Source organism: Elephantulus edwardii, unplaced genomic scaffold, assembly GCF_000299155.1.
Source record: "Elephantulus edwardii isolate Elephantulus edwardi_28Jun2011 unplaced genomic scaffold, EleEdw1.0 scaffold00002, whole genome shotgun sequence".
NCBI lineage: Eukaryota > Metazoa > Chordata > Mammalia > Macroscelidea > Macroscelididae > Elephantulus > Elephantulus edwardii.
Genome location: NW_006399752.1, coordinates 7059582 through 7072727, shown reverse-complemented (window position 1 = coordinate 7072727; position 13146 = coordinate 7059582). Strand labels below are relative to the sequence as shown.

At 35.3% G+C, this 13146-nt stretch overlaps 1 protein-coding gene across 1 annotated transcript in view; it reads left to right on the top strand.

Annotated features, from left to right (window-relative positions):
* Positions 1 to 6640, top strand: part of CLVS2 (clavesin 2) — a 123790-nt gene extending 117150 nt beyond the window's left edge. The window contains exon 5 of the mRNA XM_006878983.1: positions 5929 to 6640. Within this exon, the coding sequence (XP_006879045.1) occupies positions 5929 to 6016 (88 nt within the window). The 3' untranslated portion in view covers positions 6017 to 6640. The remainder of the gene's footprint in view (positions 1 to 5928) is intronic.
* Positions 6641 to 13146: the final 6506 nt, after the last annotated feature.

The following is a 13146-nucleotide window of genomic DNA, read 5'->3' as shown; positions in this document are numbered from 1 at the left end:
TAGTATCCCATTGTGTGAATATACCACAGCTTCTCTATCCATTCGTTTGTTTTATGCTAAGTGAGTCTCTTCCTTGGAAAGGCAGATTATGTTTAGAAAGGTGAAGAGTCAGCGAAGCAGAAGAAGTCCTAAATGAGATAGGTTGAAACAATAATTATAGCAGTGAGTTTGAGTGTCAGAGATGATGAGGATGGCACAGGATAGGAAGGTTCAGATCTGCTGTTCATAGGGTTGCTTTGAGTAATTTTTTACTAGATGCCACCTAACAACACAGAATGTGCATCAGACAATGAAGATCTGCTGTATCGCCATGAAGGGGTGCAGCACTAGCAGCAATAGCAACTGTGTTGGTGGCACAAGTCCAGCTCGGAAGGTTGATCTTTTGTGAGGGTCATGCGAGCCTGAGGCTTCAGTTCAGACCTGTCAGATAATTTCCAGGGGAGCGAGGGCAGTTCAGTCAGGGAGGCCAGCAGAAGAAACAAGAGAAGTAGCACAGGCTAAAGAACAGCTGGCAGCCTTGAAGAAACACCAGGAAGATGAAATCATGCATTCTCAGAAGGAGATTGAGCAGCTACAGAAAGAAATTGAGCGGCAAAAGCAGAAGATAAACTAAATCAGGATGATTAAGTGCACACTGTTTCCAGAGATCATGCTGTATAATCATTGTCCACTTCTAGAGGGCACAGTTATGCATTAATATTAGTCTGTGTGCTGTTGACACATAATAATAAATAGTCATCAGTCAAAAAATGGACAATGAATAAGGAAGACTGAAGAAGGATTGATGTCTTTGAATTGTGGTTTTGGTGAAGAATATTGAATCTATGATGGGAAGTTAACAGAACTAGCGTATCTATTTTAGGAGGAATAAAGCCTACACAAAGACAGACTTTATTACATTTTAATCTTCCATAAGCGAATAGAACCTCATACAGGCCATAGTAAAATATCTTCTTTTCCTAATCTTCTTGCCTAAAATAGGGCCTGACACTTAAGAGAAGCTTTTGTCGTATATAGAATGTAGCTAGAGCACTCTTTAGAAGTACAGATGATGATTCTCTCATATACTTTGGACATATTACCATCATTAGGGGCCAGTCTTTGGAGAAGGGCATTATATTTGGAAAAGTAAGGTCAGTAAAGGAAAAGGAGATCCTCAAGGAGAAGGATCCACACAGTGATTGTAGCTATGGGCTTAGATACAGTGGAGACTGTAAGAATGGGACAAGGTGGCAGAGGGTTCTGATCTGCTGTGTGTAGTGTTTCTGTAAATTGGAGTCAACTCTTAATTACATCACGAGTTGGAATCACATTGACAGCAGTGGGGTTGACATTTGGCTGAGACTCTCATATCCATACTTTAATTTAGCCATCAGAATTTAATCTTTGGAGGTTAGACGTCATTGCTTTCTTTGGTATTGTTTGCCACTCTTTCTGTTCAGCAAGCAAGAGTATATTGCTGATTCATATTGAACTCCCTAACACTATTTATTGAGTCTCCTTTACAAAGAAATCCATAACCTCCTGAGTCTCTATTTCACTGCTTAGCATTTTCTTCCAAGCACATTATTCTCATTGATTTACACCATCTTGTTAGATTTGGCTCAGTATGTCTACCTTTTGAAGTCCTTTTAGATCGACTTCTCTTCTCCAATTAATTAGGCCAGTCTGTCCCCTGCAGAATTGGCACAGAGCACACTGACAACCCCAGCCCTGAGATTCTTGCTTCCTCTGACAAGGGCTAATTAGAAGCACAGGTAGCCTTTATGTGTTACAGGTTTTGTATCATATGAAGCTTCTATTTGACATTGGTTGTAGTTTACTCACTCATTCAGCACTCTTCCTATCTTGTAACTAGATCCCCCATTTCTGTTTATCTTCAGTTTTAAGTTAGGTTTTCTTTTTCATTTTCAGGAAAAAACTGAAGTTTTATTGCATGAGACTAGAAAACATCATGCTGAGTGAACCAACTCAGTCTTATAAGGACAAATACTGAATAAGATCATTATTATAAAAATAGAAATAACTAGTAAAACATGTGTGGGTATCCAAGGAGGAAAGGTATGGGAACAGAAGCATGAGGATGTGCAGTTTTTCTTAAGACAATATTACCCAAATTTTTCCCTAGTCTCTTAAGTCTTGTCTTCTCTTTCACATTTTGGCTTTGAATTTCATTTGTTATTTTCTTTATGCATTCTGAGTAGGTCTTTCCATTGTGGTCTTTGTCAGAATGATCTGTGGTTGTATCTAGTTCTGGTCAGTGTTAGAGGAGGAGATTGACTTCTATTTGGGCCATTAGTCCTCTGGGCTAACTGATTCCTTAGCTTTTCATTTTCTTTGTTTCTCTCTGTGCCATACAGGAAGAGAGATGAATAGTTGCTCCTTAGAAGGCCATCAAACATTTAAAGACTCAAATGTTACTCACCAAACTAGGATGTAGAATATTATCTTTAAGAATTATGTTTTGCCAGTTGACCTAGATGTCCTTTTACACTATGATCTTATGTCTTCAAGTTCAATAATTAGTCTCAAAATCTAAGTATTTTCTATAACTTCCACCTCTATGTTTTGTTCTTTATATTAGTACACATACAGTATTCACAGAGAGAGAAATATCTACAACCATACTTTGTATTTGCATGGAGTATCTGTTGTTCATAGGGTTTCTCTCTGAGTTGTACTCAACTTGATGGCCCCTAGCAACTCCTATATGGCCTTCCTCACATATTTAGTATACATAATTTCCTGTTACTATTCACAAATTTTTATTTGTTGTTACCATTATCACTACTTTATTTACATTATTAAAAAGTAGATTACATTATTATTATTAGAATTGTATACATTGTAGCATTAACTGTAATTGTCCTTTCTTTTTATGTATCTCATTGTGCCTTCCTTTATTTTTGTGTATCTCCCCCTGTCTTCTTTGCCTGATCACATTGTGCTGACTGTCCCGATACGGTGTATAGCCCTTTTATTTACTAAAATTAACACTTGTTATACTGTCGAGTTAATGATTCTCCTTCACTCCCCCAACTATCCTGAGAAGCCATTAAAGAATGTTTTTCTTATTGTATAAACCTATACTTGACTTTTTATAATAGTGGCTTCATGTAATATTTGCCTTTTTGTGATCTACTCAGTCTAATATCTTCTCATATATGTTGTGAGATGTTTCACAGATTTCAACACTAGTCCTTAAGGTTGCACGGTATTCCATTTTATGTATGAACCATAGTTTGCCCATTGATCCAATGATGAACAGTTAGGTTGTTTCTCTCTTTGTTATTATGAAGAATGTTATAATAAACAAGGATGGACTTATGTTCACTCCTGTTATTTTTAAGGATGCATACCTAGGTGAAATCTTTGTTACTGGTGTGTTAAATTCCAAAAGGGTTTCACATCTTGGACAGGTTTTGGTGGAGCTCCCTGATTAAGACAGACTAGGAAGCAGGATGGGTTTCTACTTCCTACATAAAAGTTAATTGGTTTCCTAAACTTAATCCATGATAAAGGAGAGAACGACTTTTGGGCTTTTGAAAGCCCAGATTGGAAGTCAGTTGATTGGAAGTCAGTTGATTGATGTGGTGACTGAGTGTTAGAGTCACTTTTGAGTGTTAGAAAGTGTGAGGATGGCACAAACAAGACTGGGTTCAGACCTTATGTTCAGAGGATCGCTATGAGTCATACTCAACTTGACAGAACCTAAAAACAACATAGTATTTTAATATATGGTTTTCCATACTGGTTATACCATTTTGAAATCTCACCAGTAGTATAGGAGAATTTCTGTCTCCTCCTAGACTCATTTGTTTTCATTGTATTTCTTTTTCTTCTTTTTTACTGGTGCCTTTATTGCCAAAGTGAAAAAAAAGTATTTTTGCATGGCTTGTTTTAGTAACAAATGTACCCCACATGGAATCAACATTCACCATCTAATACCATAGTGCATGGCAAAACAAACAAGAAATTCAATCCCAGATTGAATAGTGCTTTGGAATTTAAAATATTTTCTTAGAAAAGGCCTATTTCCTAATTATACTGTTTGGGAAAAGGTAAAGTAATGTCAGGACTTGACTTAGTGTGTGTGGGTGCACACTTTCATAGAATACTAAAGCAAATGCTTAAATTGTGTCCCATGGACAATCTGAAGAGCTGTGGTGTATACTTAATTATATATATATAAAATTTGAATATATATTTAACATTTATATAATAGATTCATATTTTTTTTTCTCTAGAAAATGGCTTTTTTTCTTTGTCCTTATTTACTTTTTACTTCCAATATTCAATACTAAAGTTTTCTCTGCAAAGACATTATTTATTGGATGGAAGTTAGCTCCTTAAATATAGACTGACATATCGAGATCTTTCTGTTTACTCACTCTCTGACACACTAAGCCCCTGTTCATGGAGATTATAGGTTAGTGGGTGGCATTTATCAAGTTAGTTTATTAGACCAGGACATTAAACAAATCTCTCTTTTATCATGGATTAGGTTTAGGAAACCAATTGACTCAGTATTTTCTGCAATTGGGTACTTTCCTAAAAGATGCATATTTATCCACGCACTTTTTGGTAAGATGTTTGTGTATTGTTGTACTTTAAAGTGATGCAAAACCTCTCTCTCTCCTCCCCTTGGTCCCCTCCCTGCCCTCTTTCCCCTTTTTCTTAATCTCACTTTTTCTGTGTCTGCTCTAGTCAGGCCCCCTTCTGAGATAGGAATCTCATAACTATTTACTATTGAGATCAATTCCTCAAAATTACTTAGGAAATAAAACTGCTGCCATTTTTTTTGGTGTGCTCTCATCTTCATTTTCATTCCATGTTAAGAATAAACACTTAAGTTTATTTAACTGAAGGAGTCAGTTTATCAGTTAATCCTTTCGTTATTTTTTGCTTTGATAATTAGTTCCATGGCTGTTCTTTTTCATTAGCATGTGCAGTTGTATTTTAGCTTATAGCCTTTCTTTTTGAAAGTTAATGAGGTCTGCTAAGAGGCATATTGCCACAGCAATAGCCAATTGGCTGGAATGCAGCAGCAGGGGGAAAATTCATTACCGAAGAGAGTTCTAAAAGGGCAGCTGCTTCCTTAATGCTCTCGCCATTAAGATGGCAGTTTACTGCCATAACAGTCGCGTGTTTCATTGACTTTCCTCCTTCTAGGTTTCATGTTGTTTCCTAATGATGAATTGAGGTGTAATTTTCACCTGCTAGCTATCAAGAGAATGTGTAAGAGGTTTTCATATTATTTGCTTTCCTAATCAAATCGTTGCTTCCTAAAACAAGATGGATTCTTACTCTATAAAAATATTCATATCATTTTATGAAGCTGTCAGATGAAGGGTGATTTTATCTGGATGTTCTCATTGTAAATGCAATAAAAATCAGATTCACTTTTTCATTCCTTCCCCCCACCCCGTTATCTTAAACATAAGATGATGGTTAAAAACAATAGATATTTATACTGAATTTGTTTCACTTTAAGAAAGAAAAAAATAAGTTTTCTAGCATTTCTGTGTGGGTTTTTTTTCTCACAACAATGATTGAAATAGAAGTTTTTCTGCATCTGGAGTGTGGGTGTGTACATTTACTCTCTATGAGGAATTCTCGGTATCTAAAAAAAATTGCTCCATTGTGAAGAGGAGCACTTATGTCTGTTACAAGCTATGGTCTATTTAGAGTCCCCTGCTATTCACTATTCTCTTTAGAAAACCAGAAGGGATTGTTCCTCACTCTTATGTAAAACGGTACCATAAATATTTCTTTTTTCTAAATGTGCAACATTCTCAGTTCATAAATTCCTTGATGTAGGGAAGATAATCATGCATCCACGAGAAAGTAATAGTGAAGAAAACACAAAGGAGACTGTCATGTGCGTATTTGTTAATAACTCTCTGACATTGGCTTTATCCTTTGCAGATCTCAATCAGTGGTGGACCCTGCAGTACTAAAACGCATGGATAAAAATGAGGAAGAAAACATGCAACCTTTGCTCTCTCTGGACTGATAGTCTGTACTCCCTGTGGATTAAAATTGGAAGGTAGTAGTTTTCAGCAACAAGGACAGCACTGCGGAAGATTTAGCAGCTGAAAACCTATTTATTCATGTTAATGTAGCATAATATATAATAAGGTGTCAGGCTTGTCCATTCGCCTGAACCATGGGTGCCCTGAGATGGATTTTTAAAAAGTCAATAATTTATTCTGTTAAGTGCCAAGTTCTTTGTAAATACAATGTAATCTTCATGTCAAGTTTGTAAATTTTGGTAGTATCTTACTTCGAAAAAGATTGGCTTATGAGTCCATGTTGGTGATCTGAATTATAAAAACAGAGAAGACTCATAAAAGATCAAAGTGAATTACACACAGCCCTGTTCCCTATGAAGCCATATTTCAACAATCATTATTCTTCTCTGAAACTCTGTCAGTATTCAGATGTTCTTTTAATGGGCACAGGGAACGAGATGATTCTAGGAAATTATTATGATAAATGTATTTCCTGTCTAGTGATTTTCATTTCACAGAAAATGTGTCCTGTCGGCTATCATTTACCTTGCATTTTGGAGACAAGGAATGGCAGAGGATCTAGTAAAATGAACACATGAACTGTTCTATGTTGTTTAAGTCCTGGAGTGTTGCAAAAAAAAAAAAAATTATTCACCCAATTAATATGGGGAATTTATGAAGAGAATGAGTTCTTTTTAAACTGCTATCTTTACAATGTGCCCTTTATTCAGTACCCCTTTGTGTCTCTGTTTGATGTTAACAAATTTCCCCAAAACACCCTTCCACCAAGAGAAAAAAGAACTCATTTATGAAAAGTATTTTAACAGCTAATTTCAACAAAAAATATGACACTTACAGATAAGGGGCTAATTTCTGATTCTTCTACACTGGTTGAAAAGTATATATTCAGACATGCATACATATTTTATTGAGATCTAAGCAATCTTTCCTGTGACAGGCTTTAAAAAAGTAAATTGTACATATTCAACTGCCTTTCAGTTGTTTTAGATCATTACATGAAGTACCAACCCTGGAAAACTATGTTAATGAAAAGGCTGTGTAGTTAAATAGACCTTCATTGAATTGATTTCAAGAATTCCAATTTAATTTGTAATGCAGTCTCCAGTTTGTTCAATTTTAGTTAAATATATTTATTTATAAAGAAGCAACAGATCTCAACCTAGAGTGAATAAGAGTAAACTGTTTTTCCCTCAAATTCAATTCAATCTTCTTTTATTCTGTATGGGCACAATTTCTTTCCAGAAAAAAGAAAATCTGTGAAGATTAGAAGATATAACAAAAATATCCAAAAGCATCTGCAATAGCATATATAAGAACTTGGAATCCTTATTGTTATTTCATAAAAATCTTGTTATTTCAAGTTTTATGAAACTTGGAATTTCATAAAAATTATTTCATTTTCAAACTCATGCTTGAAATTTCAAATTTTAATGTGAAAAAACAAGGGTTTTGCCACCTTTGTGAGTGATGAAATTTGAGATTGAACAGTTACCATTAAAATATTTTCTTAAAAATACTCAAGGAACTGTTGGAAACCAACAGATGGTAAGGTGTGTAGGAGCATTTACACACTGTAGCCAAATGCTTCAGAAATTTTGATTATAATTTTACATCCAGAAATCATAATAGCAAGATCAGTACCTCAGTTGGAATGTCTCTATGGACTATACAGTGTTTGTAAAAATACATCAGTTAATCTAAATGAAAGATACCTTAAGAATGCCAAACTCCAATCAAGAGCAGAACAATAATGGCAGTTGTGTACTCTGTTCTGCCTGTGGATACCATAGGGCTTAGAATTGTTGGATATTTCTAGCCACAATTCTCATCTTCAAAAGGACTCATCACTGGTGGTTTTATTTTACTTTTTTTAGGGGGAGGTGGGGTTTGCCTACCTACTACACATTTTATAGCAATGAGCTTTATATACTATATAAATAAGTACTAGGCAGTATGATGCACTGGACTAAATTAGAAGCAACCTGGGTACAGAAAGACAACTTTCAGCTTCTCATCTTCAGGAGTTTGTCTTGATGTGCACCATTGCTAACTTTCAGAATTCTACCAATTTCAAACACCAACCAGCTTAGCCAGCTGTTTTCCCCAACCATAAAATTTATGTCATACATTAGGAAGTGGATGCCACTCCTGCTTCCAAATAGAAATAATAAGAAATTTATATTTTATGTGTATACCAATCTCATGAAATCTAATCGTATCATTCACACAATCTTCCTACCCTATGTTGGAAACTTCTTGATTCTCTATTTCTCTTCTTCAAATAAGCAGTCAAGATTTGACTGGATTGTGTAAAATATTTCAAAAGTGAATGAACAAAACAATACCGTGATACCTTTTGAAATTGCTATTTCTAGTTCAATCTGCGAATGAGCTCATTTTCCGGTAATGCTTTTGAAGCTGCTTGGCCAAAGGATATTTGGTCAACTTTATAAATGTTTCCCTTCAGCAACAGCTAAATAGCTGTGCTTAAGAGTTATTTTTCTCTTCTGTGACTGTCTGTGTCTTATAGCTCTGGCTGTTCTTAAATAACCTGATATATGTAAATAAGCACCCTTATAACCTTTCATTTTAATTGAAATAGTACACCTCTGCTCACACATATATTAGACTATATTTACCTTTCTCCCAAAAGCTATGCTCTGCTTTTTCAATTGTGCTATGCTCTGCTTTTTTCAGTTGTGTTGCCATTCAGTTTGCAGATTTCAAGTATTTTCACATTTGATTTTGAATTAGCCAGTAATCAGTTTACTTTTGTCAGCTCGCCTGCTCCATTTTTTATTACATCTTTTCTTTCTTCCATCTTCTATTTATCACATATTTTTTCCAGTTGCTTCAGGGGGATGCTGCTTCCAAAGCTGGTTTAAAAATAAATAACTTCTCTTATCAAGTTGTCAGTGATTTTTGCACACGTTTTGACTGCTACTTAGAAAGAGATTGTCATGAAAATACACTCTAAGAAATATGAAGAAGTGCCTCTTTAAAAATGGAATAAAGCAGTGATACTGGAATTTAAATATTATTTGTACTCTTCCCCAAAAAGGAAATGCATACATCTTTATTATAAGAGTGAAATATAGATACCATTTGAAGAAGAATATTTGAAGCCTTGTTTTAAGTGTTCTCATATAGTATTCTTTATTGTGTCCAATATAATACTTTCATAGATGTTATTGACAAACTCCGCACCATATGCAAATATTAAATAGAATTCTGCAAGCAAAATTTTGTAATGGAAATGCATGGTTTTGTTTCTATAATTATTTGAATAATTACAGACAGCAATGCTCTTTAAGTCTTTTCATATAAAATGTTTGTTTACTTTGCAGTATTAAAAATTCACACATTCATACATTGGAAAGCCAAGTGTTTAGATTGTCTTACTATTGTTAACTAGTCATACTGCTAAACATTTGAGTTTCTGTAATATTCTTGAAGGAAGAAAAGTCCACTTTATTGCATTAAGAAAATGGAGAATTATTTTAGATTTTCAAGAACACATCTCTAACTTTTCAGGAAAAAAAATCTTTGAAGTGATGGTAGTCTGTCTTCAGGGACAGATTTCCTTTTCTTTGTTGTTATGTGCCATCAATTTGCCTGCGACTCATAACGACCCTATGTACAATAGCTCTGAAACTTGCCCTATTCTGAACCAATTTTATCATCTCCAACAGGCCTAATCCAATTTCTCCAGTCCTAGACAGAATTTTCTGCCTCTGGTGCCATGTCTGCTAGTCTACTCTAAACATGCTCTATTGTACATAGGGTTTTCTGAGGCCTGTTTTTTTTTTTTTGTTTTCTTTTTTTTTTTTTAAGAATGGATGGAAAATCCTTCTCCCTTCTCTGCCTTAATTTGCATGCTCAACTCTTAAGCCAATATTTGTTTACGTACATGTCTATGATCCTTAGAATAACCTTTATTAAGAAAACTTGCTGGGAGGTTGTATTATCTGCTACTGTTTTATCTAAATTTTTAATTTGTCTGGTTGGTTAATATCTCTTTGCTTCTTATTTTGTCTACAATAATGAGTGATAGCTGAAATGCCCTAGTTATGGATACACTTTAGAAAGTTTTCCCACACACAAAATAAAATGAAGAGGGTTTTAGGATGACATTTATACTTTCTAATACGGTATTTAGGCAGTTATGGTGGCATAGTCAGTAGTAATCTTGCCATTCAAAGTTACAGGTTTAGAGGTTCAGTCATATTTGTTTTGGAATTAGTAAAGAGTTTGGCTGTTAACCAAAAGACTGCACCTTTGGCAGTTAAACCCACTAGCAGTTCCTTGAGAGAAAAACTTTTCCTGTGTAATTTACAACTGTAGCTAAGTGTTGTCCCTGATTCAATGGCAATGAGAAGAGAGAGAGGGAGAGATAATATTTATATCTACAACATGAAAAAATTACTATGTATTTTATAAGTGCTGTGTAGATACATACTTTAATAAATAATGATGCATTTTAAGTTTATAAGGTCACTGGATCAGGCAAGAAAGAACAGATTATATGTTAAATAAAACCAAACCCCAACAAACCAGGTAACTGTAGGTCTGTCTTATATATATATAAGTAGAAGATTGGCTAAGTATTCCAGGTATTTAAACTTCAGTGGTAAAGATGATTTTTATTTAAAGCTAAACCAAATCAAGCCTGGCACTCCAATATATTTAATTACATTAAATCTTTGACACTATTTAGTATTTGAAAGGGAATAAGTAAGTAAAATAGTGGTAAGAAACTGCACTGCAGTCCTGAAGGTATGTGGTTCGAATCTGTAGGTCAAGGATAGGCAACCCACTAGGGTCAAGGATAGGCAACCCACTAGAGGGTCAATTATGGGTTGGCTCTGTTCTACACAACAAAAACAACAATAATATGATATCAGAAGGATGTTGCTGTTATGTGCCATTGAGACATTGCTACTCTTAAAGACCCTAAGCACAACAGCTCTGAAATCTGTTCTATCCTCAGCCAATCTCACTGTATCTAACACTCCTAACTCCACTATGCCAGTTACTGTGTCAGTCCATCTGGTCTTGGATCTCCCTCTTCTGCACCATCCCCACACCCTTACAAACACTTCTCCAAAGTCTGGTCTCTCCTGGTAACAAGCCCAAAGTATATGAAATGGAACTTCAAAATCTTTGCTTCCAAGGAGCAACTCGGTTTCATCATCTCCAGGACAGACCTGTTTCTTCTCTTGGCAGTCAATAGTATGTATGTTCAATGTTCTTCACCTGCATTACAACTGAAAGGCATTGATTTTTCTTCTGTTAATCCTTATTCATTGCCCGGCTCTTTGATGCATAGCAAGTAATTGCAATGACAATGGCCTGGATCAGACACAACTTAGTCTCTAGACTGACATTGTTGCTCTCTATATTACTCTGGAGAGGTCCCTGGCAGCAGATTTCCCCAGTGCAATTTGTCTTTTCATTTCCTGACTGCTGGTGTAGTGTTGATTGTGGACCTGAGCAAGCTGAAATTGTTAACAATCTCAATCTTATCTCCCTCTATCATGGTGCTACCAATGGGTCCAGTGGTCAGAATCTTTGTTTCCTTGATGTTGAGCTTCAATCCATAATGAAGACTGTAGTCCTTGACTTGCACAAATGCTTCATATCCTCTTCATTTTCAGTGAACAAATTGTATCACCTGCATAATGCAGGTTGTAAATGAGTCTTCCTCCAATCCTGATGCCACATTTCTTCTCATAAAGCCCAGCCTCCCAAATAATCTGTCCTGCATATAGATTGAAAAGGTATGGAGACAGCACACAGCCCTGACACACTCTTTCTTAGTTTTGAACTATGCAGTGTTTTCCTTGCTATGTCCAGAAAACTGATTCCTGATCCAAGTATAGGTTTTACATGAGCACAATCAAGTTCTTTGGAATTCCCTTTCTTCTCAATGTTACCCAGAAAGAGAAATAGAGAATATTTTTTATACATCCCACTTTTTATTACCCTCCAAGGTTAATGTACCAGTGGAGATGACACTATGAAGTCTAGTCAATATTCCATGTGGGAATGAATTCTGGACCAGAGCAATAAAACAACAGCAATCTTATGATTTGAAGCAGATACATTTCCTTTTTTAGCCTCTTAGTCCTTCAAGTGGTCCCTCTAAAATCAAACAGTATTTTGAAACAAATAATTATAGAAGTTTCATAAATCCACTTCTATCATGCTAGACTGGCAGAGGAAGGCAGCAAGGAGCTTGAGCCTGGTGTATAATATGAGGAAGATGCCAGACAGAGCAAGGTTCCAATCTGTTTGTAGGTTGCTATGAGTTGTAAACAACTCAAAAGCATCTAATGAAAACATGGTAAGTAGTGGTCATTGTATTTGGTTAGTATCTGATAGTCTCCAGTCTCAATGCAAGTATTTCTGTCTTTAATTGTACCAGTGCATTTCTGCTGTCAAAATCACTTCTTACAGGGGATTCAGAGGGACTTGGGCGAAATATCAAACAAAATTGATTTCAGCAAAGCTTTAAAAATTTGATCCATATGAACTCTTTTAACACTTGCAGTGTATTATAGTTGACTGTGTAGAACAGAAAGTCAAAACATTGTTTTCTTTTTAGCCCAGAGATTTTTCTATTTGTCTAAAAAAAAAAAAAAAAGAACCACCACCCAAAGCCAACCAACCAACCAACAACCCCAATTAGTATGTCTCATTTTATGTTCTCATAATAAACTAAAGTTAATAATAAAAGAAAAACCAACCCATAAAATAAAATCAATTTATTTTCATTTCTGAAACTCTAAAAAGAAAAAAGATTTCTAAGGAAAAATTATGCACATACTTTTTAAGAATACTGAGGATACTTATCTGGTAGGAGAGATACCATGATCATGAAGATGGTTCTCCCTGGGTGAGGCTCATCCATTGAACTCCGAATGTGCTGACCGCTGTGATTTCCCCAAATGTGGGAAACTCAACTGCATAATTTGTGGTAGTGGGAGAACTGCGTTCACCCTTTGCCCTATAAAAACCAAACACTGGGCGTATCACAGTATTTCTTTTTTTGGCTTAAATGCTTTTAACTTTCAGGGAGATTTGTTTATTTTAATATTATAAATAATAT